This window comes from Macaca thibetana, chromosome 5 (genome assembly GCF_024542745.1).
Source record: "Macaca thibetana thibetana isolate TM-01 chromosome 5, ASM2454274v1, whole genome shotgun sequence".
In the NCBI taxonomy this organism is placed as follows: Eukaryota; Metazoa; Chordata; class Mammalia; order Primates; family Cercopithecidae; genus Macaca; species Macaca thibetana.
The window spans coordinates 16632009-16643540 of NC_065582.1; the positions used below are offsets into that span (position 1 = coordinate 16632009).

The 11532-nt window shown below is 37.4% G+C and overlaps 1 protein-coding gene across 1 annotated transcript; it reads left to right on the plus strand.

Annotated features, from left to right (window-relative positions):
• Window positions 1–9: 9 nt before the first annotated feature.
• SCRG1 (stimulator of chondrogenesis 1) lies at window positions 10–11215 on the plus strand. The gene is made up of 3 exons (XM_050792491.1): window positions 10–186; window positions 7994–8249; window positions 10982–11215. Exons 2-3 carry the CDS (start codon window positions 8008–8010, stop codon window positions 11034–11036), a joined length of 297 nt encoding a protein of 98 aa, XP_050648448.1. The 5' UTR covers window positions 10–186; window positions 7994–8007; the 3' UTR covers window positions 11037–11215.
• The last annotated feature ends 317 nt before the right edge of the window (window positions 11216–11532 follow it).

Genomic DNA, 11532 nt, shown 5'->3' on the forward strand with positions numbered 1-11532 from the left:
CCCGCAGTCCTGGCTGAAGCAGCGAGTCTGTCGATCCCAGGCCAGAGACGAGGCAGACAAAGGTTCATTTGTAAAGAAGCTCCTTCCAGCACCTCCTCTCTTCTCCTTTTGCTCAAACTCACCCAGTGAGTGTGAGCATTTAAGAAGCATCCTCTGCCAAGAAGACCAAAAGGAAAGAAGAAAAAGGTATGTAATTTTTTCTTTAAAAAAACATGTCAGTTGTTTTACTCCAAACTATTACTATAGATTAGAGCAGAAATGTATGTATGTGTTGAGTCAGAAGAAAAAGACAGAGATCCTCTGAGGAGATGGTGCAGGCACTTTGAAAAATATGATGCTTCCTAGTAGAAAGGCAAATAATCAGATTAAAAGAGAACAGAAAATGTATATTTCTTGACAAGGAATGTCATTTCATTATAGGTTTAAAAAGAGGCAGATTCTTCACTATCATTTATTGAATGCCCAAATTCACTCTGAATGTTGTCCCACACAACAGGACTTATCCCAGTCCTCAGAACTATGTGAGGATGATGAACTATATAAGATTGTTTTAAATGCAGCAGCTGTATTACCTATACTACATGAAGTTAACTGCAACATCTAAGAAAGCCAATGTTTTTTGCTTTTAAAAATCCTGATTCCTGAAAAGAAACTGGTACAAATGTGGGACACAAAGAAGGAATTCATTGAATTCATCCTTGGTGTCCACTCTTGGAACACAACAGTGTCTGTACTGCTAATATAAAGAGAACACTTTTTCCCTCTGAGACTTAGAAAAATTCCTCTTTAAAATTCCTTAACTTAGTTACACAGGCTTTGAAAAGCTCTCCCAAATGCTGGTCCTTTTCTCCAGTGATGATGATTTACTGTGTCCAGGAAAAGAAGGAGAATGATGCAAGACTGAATATTAATATCATCTTCTGGCATGCTCTAAGAGCCTGATCACTTTTAGGGAGGATGTGGATTATGTTTTTCTATGGATGAAGTTATCTTAGATATTTAAGATGATATGTCTGTTTTAAGGATCTTTAAGCAGCTTATTCACTGTTTAATACTACTTCTGTTCTTTAACACATATTTTGGGAAATTTCACTTCAGGACTCAGTCCTTCTAACAAAAACATTTACTAAGGACTCAGTCATTCTAACAAAAACGTCTTCTAAGGCAGTTAATAAGAAAAAAAGAGAACTTTAAAAAAACAGTGATTTTCATCCTCCAAGAAAGATGAATGGAAAACATCACAGACTGGGCAGCAATTTTAATCTCTCCCAACTATAATTTTGATATTTCAAATGTCAAGTTCTGGGCTGGAGTTTTCGTTTGCTTTTGCAGCTTTGCTTCTCTCTTGCTGCTTTTTTGAAAGCAGTCCGAAAATGGACTGTCTTTTCTGTCTAATTCATCAACTCTGTTTCACGCCACTGCTCTTAATACCAGTTCCCAGAACTGACATAAAAGCTGCCTGTATGAGCATTTGCACCATAAATGTCTGAACACTTAAACTACATGGTCCTGTTAGTTTTGGCAATTAAATGAGATAATTTTTCTTTTTAAGTCTGCATTTAACTCCAGCCATTCAAAAGTTTGCTTGTGCTGAATGCCCAAAATTTGCAATTCCCTACCAAAGGATGGTAGCAATGATTTATTGTTTAGTTGGAAATGTCTTGCTCATAATCCTGTATCCTCTGCAATGATCTTTTAAAACTTACAACACTATTAGGATATAAATGGTATCATACATTTGGAACCATGTTAATTACATAAAATCGAATTTATGAAAACAATGGATAACTACCTAAGCTTCTCTTGCTCACTCCTTCTAATTTTTAGTATGTAACTTTGTTTTCTTTTGTAATTTGGGTGTACTCCAGGAGGAATTTTAAGTACATGTACCTCAACCGAAAAAGAAAAAAAAGACTAATTTGCTTCAAATTGGCCAAAATCATTTCACTCTTGTTACCACTTGAACATACATGGTTTTGATGGATTGCTAAGGATTAAGTTTTGTGTCCTTTAATGAAAACAACCACCAATGTATCCCAGGAACACACTGGGTCAGAAATTTTTCCATTTGCTAAATAATAGTTAAAGCTATTTATCTGTACTTAAGTACAGGAAGAACATAATTCTGCATTTAAAAAATGTAGTTTATTTTATTTATTTGAGACGGAGTCTGGCTCCGTCACCCAGGCTGGAGTACAGTGGTGCAATCTCAGCTCACTGCAACCTCTGCCTTTGCGGTTCAAGTGATTCTCCTGCCTCAGCCTCCTGAGTAGCTGGGACTACAGGCGCACGACACCACTCCCAGCTAATATTTGTATTTTTAGTAGAGTCGGGGTTTTACCATGTTGGCGAAGATGGTCTCAATCTCTTGACCTCGTTATCTGCCCACCTCTGCCTCCCAAAGTGCTGGGATTACAGACGTGAGCCACTGTGCCTGGCCAAAACATGTATGGTATAATGCGTTCTCACACACACACACACACACACTCACACACACAACTACCAGTAGGTACTTGCCAGGTGTGGAACTTTCCATTGTAGTATGTGACTGAGACTGCGGCAAAAAAACAAAACAAACAAAAAAAAAAAACAAAAAACAAAAAAAACCCCCAATTTTATGCTCTGGCATGAAAATAGAAGAGGTATGTGGTATGACAATTTACCTACTTATTTTTCCAGAAATTTATTTGTTCATTTCACTGAAGGAAATTTTTTGAACACTTACTGTGAGCTCAGCATTGAAGCAGACACTCTTCTTCAATACAAAAGAAGTAGAAGTTACAATACTTGCTGACTTGATGTTAGCATCTCTTCTTCCAGTCCTCTGAATATTGAATTTCCCTAGCTTCAGCCCTTTGCCTCATCTCTTCTGGGTCTACCCTTACTGCCCTGCCAGACCCATAGCTATAGATACTATCAATAAATATCCTGATTGCGCTCAAATTTGTATTTCCAGCCCTGATCTTTAGACTCACATTCAACTGCCTATTCAACATCTTCACTTGGATATCTAATAGGCATCTCAAACCCAACTTGTCTAAAAACTCATTCCCGGATTCCTGCCAAAATTGGCTCCTTCCAGTTCTTCCTCAGTTGAACAAATGGCAACACCATTCAAGCCAAAAACCCAAGAATCATCCTTGATTCTTTCCCTCTTGCCTCATATCTCCCATCGATTCTCACCAAAAGTCTCTTTTCTTCTATTTCCAATCTTGTCCCACCACAATACATCTTCACAGACCAGCCAGGGATTTTTAAAAAAGGCATAAATCAGATCATGCTACTGTTCTCTCAAAATCTTCCAATGGCTTCTTAATATACCCAATACAATCTGAACTCTTTACATATCTTCTAGGCACTTCATGATTGTTCCCAATCTTCCTTCTTGGCTACAGGTAAATTCACATAATAACCAATTCACTAAATAATTAATCAGCTTTCTGAATTTCCCACTCCCCATATTCAATTGTAGTCATGTTCTCCAAATGGTTAACCAGCTTATAAAAATGTCGACAATGACAAGGCATTATTTACTCAAATTCACAGTTCTTGTAGGACAGATTATACGTAAGTGCTTTGGGAACATAGAGCAAGGGAGCTATGAGAGTAGTATTGTCTGGAATCAGGGAAGGATTCTTAGAAGATATGAGTGTGAGGTTTGTCCTTCATGGATGCTTTGGTCAGAAATTAATGCCAAGGGAAGGGGTGAGAAGGAACAACAAGGCAGAGACACATACATAGGATTAAAGAGATGAGTGGCTTGACTGCCTGGCTAGCTGAACAGGAATGAATGATAGATGTGGAGACAAAGTGAAAGGAAGGCCTTAGGTTAGTTCTAAGAAGTCCACATATTCTTTTAGACAACATAAAATCTCTGTAGGCTCTTGCCTAGAATAAAAAATATGTTTTTGGAAAAGCATTTATTTTCAAGTATGTGCCAAGCATTGTATTAGCCACTGGTGTATGGTAATGAACAAAATAAATTGCTGTTGTGGAGCCTTTGGTCTAATGAGAATGACAGACATAAAATGAGTAAATTCACAAATATATAATTTAAATTGTGATAAATATCTTAAGGAAAAGAAAAGGGCACTATGAAAGAATAAGGTTGAAACTACCTTAGATTGAAAGGCCATGGAAGGAATGACATTTAAACTGAGACCTAAAAGTCAAAACAGCCAAAAAACAAAGAACATTCCTGGTAGAGAGAGCAACATATAGAAAGACCATAATAGAAGAAAAAGGTTTCCTTTTAATTATAAGGAAATACTCTATACATCTTTATTGTTAAATGCAACAAAATAGCATAAGAAAATATGAAACTCATTGATAAAGATAAGTGTATATACAAATACTGACTACTATATTACTAAAATGGTGGTGGTTAAATTCCATTTAATTCTAGCATAAAAGTTAAAAGACAAAAGTATTAAAATAACTATAATTTAAAATATGTTTGTGGATACCCAATATAAATAGATGTAAATTGTGACATCAATAACATAGTGTGGTGAGAGAGAATTAAAAGAGTAGAGTTTTTGTATGTGATTGAAGTTAAGTTGTTATCACCTCAAAACAGACTTATAATTATAAATTTTTTTTTTTTTTTTGGAGTCTCTCTCTGTCACCCAGGCTGGAGTGCAGTGGCACTGAATCTCGGCTCACTACAACCTCTACCTCCTGGGTTCAAGCGATTCTCCTGCCTCAGCTTCCCCAGTAGCTGGGGCTACAGGTGCCCGCCACCACACCCAGCTAATTTTTGTATTTTTAGTAGAGGAGGGGTTTCACCGTGTTAGCCAGGATGTTCTCAATCTCCTGACCTCGTGATCCGCCTGCCTCGGCCTCCCAAAGTGCTAGGATTACAGGTGTTAGCCACTGCGCCCGGCCAATTATAAAATATTTTGTGTAAGCCTCATGGTAACCACAATGGAAATACCTATAGCAGTTTACACAAAAGAGAAAGGAATCAAAGCATATCAGGAAAAGGAGAAGAAGAAGAAGAAGAAGAAGAAGAAGAAGAAGAAGAAGAAGAGGAGGAGGAGGAGGAGGAGGAGGAGGAGGAGGAGGAGGAGGAGGAGGAGGAGGAGGAGGAGGAGGAGGAGGAGGAGGAGGAGGAGAGGGAGGGAGGGAGGGAGGGAGGGGGGGAAGAGGAGGGAGGAGGAAGGAGGAAGGAGGAGAAGAAAACAACAACCAACAAAACACAAAGGAAGACAAGGCAGGGGAAAAAGCACCAAAGAACTACAAGACAACTAGAAACAATAAGCTAAATGGCAATAGTAAATTCTTCCCTATCAATAATTACTTTAAGTGTAAATGGATTAAACTCTCCAATCAAAAGACTTAGGGTTGCTGAAAGAAAAAAAAAAACAATATATAACTATATGATTTCTGCAAGTGACTTACTTAACATTTAAGGACACACACAAGCTGAAAGTAAAGAAATGAAAAAAGATATTCCATGCATATGGTAACTAAAAGAAAGCAGAGTGGACTATTTTATATCTGACAAAATAGACTATAAGTAGAAAACTGTCACAAGAGACAAAGAAGAAAATATAATGATGAAAGGGTCAACCCACCAGCAAGCTGTAACAATTATATACACACCTAACATCAGAGCACATAAATATATAAAACAAATGTTGACCGAACTAAAATAAGAAACAGACAGCAACACAGTAATAGTAGGAAACTGCAATACTCCACTTTTAGTAATGGATAGAATAACCAGACAGAAAATCAACAAAGAAAGAGTGGACTTCAACACCAGTATAGATCAAATGGACCTAACAGACATATATAGAACATTCAGGTCAACAGCAGAAGAATACACATTCTTCTCAAGAACATACAGAAAATTCTCCATGATCGATCATATTCGGTCACTTAAACTACGACCTACAAAAAGCCCATTGGAAGATATTATTTATATATGCTGGATTGTGATGCACTGTAACACTACAATGTCTTGCTCCATTAAATCTGAAAATATATAAAATGAAGTAGATCTCATTTTAGACTTTTCTTTCACTAATGTTTGGAGGTAGGAATTAAATTGGATATTGATAATTCTAAGGAAATATACAGCCAAAGCCAAAAATGGCTAACTCAAATTAGAATGTGAGACAAAGAAAATCTGAAACACTTAGGAGTATGAAGAAATGCTTTGTTTCTAATCTAGAGGAAAAAAAAGCAATAAATGTATTTATTTAAAAATCAATGATCTTATCTAAAATGATTTACCTTTAAAATATACCTAATCACTAAAAACTTCATACCAAAAATTTCCATTCCACAATACTGTTTTCTTTTCTTTTCTTTTCTTTTTTTCTGAGACTGAGTCTCGCTCTGTCGCGCAGGCTGGAGTGCAGTGGCTTGATCTCGGCTCACTGAAACTTCTGTCTCCCAGGTTCAAGCCATTCTCAAGTAGCTGGGATTACAGGCGCACGCCACCATGCCTGGCTAATTTTTGTATATTTAGTAGAGACAGGGTTTTGCCATGTTGGGCAGGCTGGTTTTGAACTCCTGACCTCAGGTGATCTGCTGGCGTCGGTCTCCCAAAGTGCTGGGATTACAGGTATGAGCCACCACGTCTGGCTATTCTACAATATTGTTTTCTTTCCAAGTACAATATCCAAAGAGAAATATCCTCTATCTGTTTTCCCTCTTTCCAAGGAGGGAAAGATACTTTGGTACCTGTTAACGAGATAAAATCTGAATGGCTCTAGATTCTAATTCTGGTTCCTCCACTATTTTGCTATTCTTCCTTTACTACGATAGTCTCCATTTTCTTCACATCTAATATAGAAACCAGAGAAGTCTAATTAGATAGATACTTAATATTCTATAGTTCTATGCAAATCCTGTACTTGAAAAATTATCTCCTAGAAGAGAAATTAGAATTGTTGGTATGACTTCAGGGTTCAAACTAGGATTGGTGGGTGGAAGCTACAGAAAAATATTTTACAATAAGGGAAATGTTAGAAATGTATCAATGGGATATGTTGACTTAGTCAATAATGAGTTCCCCATCATGGTAGGGGTTCATGGTAGGCTAGATAATTATAAGGCAGGAATTCAAGCCTTCGTTTTCAAGTGCAGCTAAGATGAAGTCATCTATGTGGGATAAAAATCCAAACGTTACTAAAAATTTGCAACAATGGGTACTAAAATACTTCTGGAAGTTAAAAAACAATCAAACTATAAATATATGTGTATACTATCATCTGTCATTATCAACATAAATGGGTTTTTTGTTTCTGTCAGGAGGGGACCCAGCTTCTTTGACAATGTTGTTAGGCTGTAAGATAATGTAAGGTAAAGAACCACTGTATTCAATTATGTTATTTGTTCTAGAAATTTGCCTGAGTTTATACCACCTTAAAAAGCAGGTGTTCTCTACTGAATGTTCAAAATATATATGGCTTTGGGTACTTCTTAAATGCAGATTTCAGCTCTCACCAACACCTCCTCCCTGCCTACAGCATGTGTGTGACTGTGTGTGTGTATGTGTGTGTGTATCAAGGTCTCACTCTGCCACCCCCAGTAGAGCAGTGGCACAATCATGGTTCACTGCAGCCTCAGACTCCTGGGCTCAAGTGATCCGGAGTAGCTGGCAGGACTACAGGCACATGCCTGGCTAATTTTTTAATTTTTTGTAGAGACAGGGTCTCACTATGTTGCTCAGACTGGTCTCAAACTCCTGGGCTCAAGCAATCCTTGTACACCAGCCTCCCATGCTGAGATTACAGGCATGAGCCACTGTGCCTGGCCCAGAAGCCTCAGCATTTGATTTTTAACAAATATTCCAAATGGTTTTTTATCATACATGGTCATAAAACTACACTTTGAGAAACACAAACAGGATTGTAGAAAAGGCCAACTCCCATTCTTTCTAGCCAAGAGTTTATAAGCATGCTACAGAACTTCATTCAGATGAATTCTATCTTTAAAAAACAAACATTGACACATTTTGGTCTTTCTTCTATTTTAGGGCCAAAAGCCAAAATGAAATTGATGGTACTTGTTTTCACCATTGGGCTAACTTTGCTGCTAGAAGTTCAAGCCATGCCTACAAATCGACTCTCTTGCTACAGAAAGATACTAAAAGATCGCAACTGTCACAACCTTCCGGAAGGAGTAGCTGACCTGACAGAGATTGATGTCAATGTCCAGGATCATTTCTGGGATGGGAAGGGATGTGAGATGATCTGTTACTGCAACTTCAGTGAACTGCTCTGCTGCCCAAAGTAAGGAAATGAAATCACAAAGTGTATTGCCCAGAAATGTATGTAGAACAACTTTTAGCTACATCTTCGTAATAGGTTTGCTGAAATTAATAACCCTTTTAGTAAAATTCTGTTCAAATCCCAGCTCTTTTCTAGAATAATCATTATTGTGTAAAGAACTAAATGCTTTCATTTAAATGAAAGTTCAAAGGGAATTTAGCTGAGTTTAATAAAAGTAAATAAAATCCAGAAAATAATACTTCAATCTATTAAATTCTAAACTCCCCATCTGATTTTTACCACACACACACACAAATCTACCAGTAGCAGAAGTCAAGCTCAAGGTTGAAATCTTAAACCAACTTGAAAACCAATAAAAGGTTTTAGATAACAGATCCCAGTGAGGCTGGGCCCAGTGGCTCATGCCTGTAATCCCAGCACTTTGGGAGGCTAAGTTGGGCAGATCACCTGAGATCAGGAGTTCGAGACCAGCCTGGCCAACATGGTGAAACCCCGTTTCTCCTAAAAATACAAAATTAGCTGGGCGTGGTGGCACGTGCCTGTAAACCCAGCTACTCAGGAAGCTGAGGCAGGAGAATCGCTTGAACCTGGAAGGCTGAGGTTGCAGTGAGCCGAGATCGCACCATTGCACTCCAGCCTGGCGACAAGAGTGAAACTCCATCTCAAAAAACAAAACAAAACAAAACAAAACAAAAACTCAATGAATGGATCAATTCACTGAACAGAAAAGTTTAGTAATGATCAAAAATAAATTTCTAGTTCTAAGTTAACCAGAAATGAACTAGATAGAAGTTCAAGACAATTTATCTACCATTATTTTCTACTTATATTTTAAGTATAAATATTTATTGATTTATTTACTATCGTTTTGTACTTAAAATACAAGCATACATGGTGAAACCCCGTCTCTATAAAAATACAAAAAAAAAAATTAGCCAGGCATGGTGGCACACACCTGTAATCCCAGCTACTTGGTAGGCTGAGACAGGAGAATCACTTGAACCCAGGAGGAGGAGGTTGCAGTGAGCCTAGATCATGCCATCGCACTCCAGCCTGGGTGACAAAGCAAGACTTAACCTCAACAACAACAACAACAAAAAAGGTGTAAAATGATGGTAGACAAATTAATAAATATTTTTAGTTCTTGATTTTAAAATCATTTCCCCCTGGTTATTGAGGAATCTTTCAAATCCCATGATCTTGGATATTTCATACTGAAATTAGCTTTTTCAAATTACTTTCAACAGATGTCATCATATTTCATCCTTCTAAGAAATCTGTGAAATAGAAAAGGTAGATATAACCATCTTACCAAGGAAAGGTGCAGAGAGTTGAAATGACCAGTTCTATCCCACATAACTAGCTAATATCAACACTGAGATTAGAACCCATGTGTTCTGATTCAGAACAGATTTTTCATCTACCAAGCCAGCTGGTTCTCAAAGTGTGGTTCCCAGAACAGCAACTTCAGCATCACCTGAGTTTTAAAAATTGCATATCCATCCTTGGACTCCACCCCAGACTTACTAAATCGAAACTTTGGAGGTAGGACTCAGCAATTATGTGTTTTTTTTTTTTTTTTTTTTTTTTTGAGATGGAGTCTCATTCTGTTGCTCAGGTTAGAGTACAGTGGCGCGATCTCGGCTCACTGCAAGCTCTGCCTCTAGGGTTCACGCCATTCTCCTGCCTCAGCCTCCCGAGTAGCTGGGACTACAGGCGCCTGCCACCACGCCCAGATAATTTTTTTTTTTTTGTATTTTTTCAGTAGAGATGGGGTTTCACTGTGTTAGGTCTCAATCTCCTGACCTCATGATTCGCCGGCTTCAGCCTTTCAAAGTGCTGGGATTACAGGTGTGAGCCACCGCACCGGGCTGGGACCCAGCAATTATGCTTTAACAAACCTGCCAGGTGATTCTAATGCATAGTAAAGTTTAAGAATCACTGCACTAAACAATGATGCCAAGAACTTGAGTTAATTAATCTCATGAAGTGACAATTTTTCCTGTACTACATAAATGAAATGCCAAATAATATTAAAATGCCATGTTTGCTTTTTTTGTATGACTTGAAAACAGTTTACTGAAATGGACTTACATTTATATTATGATATAATTTTGCGATTATCTCTGTTAATGGATGAGAACAGCAGTGTAGATGTATTTGATTTTGGGAAAATCAAAGAGAAATACTACTAAGTATATTTCTAATAAGCCATAATTATAATATCACCTTGCATTTGTATATAATTTTGTATTACTCCATGCATTTTTATATATTACTTTATGTGATCTTTTCAGCCAGGGAAAGTTGAGTAGCTTTGTAACATTTCTCCTTTCCCCATAAAACCTACAAATTTATTTCATAAACAAGAAATGTTGGATCTTCTGTTTCCTAACTGCAGATTTAAACTTCATGGCCTCTCCCCATATAAGAGACATGAAATTGTATACATGGCCATAAAGTTTTGAAATTACCTAATATTTCTTTTTCTTCATAGATAAACGATAGCATGATATCAATGGCAAATGGGGGGAAAGTAGACAAATCAATAACCTTCTTGGTCTTTGTTGCTTCTGTGGCAAGTCCTCCCACACATCTCTTTACATTTTAGTCACCTAAAAAGAATAATCATAACTGAAATCCTGGAAATCACTGTCTATTTTTAACCTAGAAAAGACTGACTAATATCTTAGCCTGAAGGTGAATTTAATTGATGCTCTACTTTCTTTCAGAGACGTCTTCTTTGGACCAAAGATCTCTTTCGTGATTCCTTGCAACATTCACTGAGAATCTTCATGTATTCTGGAGAACACCATCCCTGATTTCCCACAAACTGCACTACATCAGTATAACTGCATTTTTAGTTTCTATATAGTGCAATAAAGCATAGATTCTATAAATTCTTACTTGTCTAAGACAAGTAAATCTGTGTTAAACAAGTAGTAATAAAAGTTAATGCAGTCTAATTTTTCTCTGTGGACATTGTTGGCATTGGTTAAAAATTTTGCCTAGAAATGTTATCTATGAGGTGTTCATTATACTCAGTTAGAGAGTTCTGCCCCCGAGATGAAGAGCCATAGGCATGGCTCAAGGATAGAAAATACTTTCAGTCCTTAGTTGACAGTTACTAACCATGCATTGAAAGAACCAAGTATAAGTTGAGATTCTTGGAAGGGAGGTAGAAATTTTCTAGTAAGAAGGAAAAAGAGACCAGCCTGGGCAATATAGTGAGACCCCCTCTTTACAAAAAAATTTAAAAATTAGCAGGTTGTGGGTGCCCACA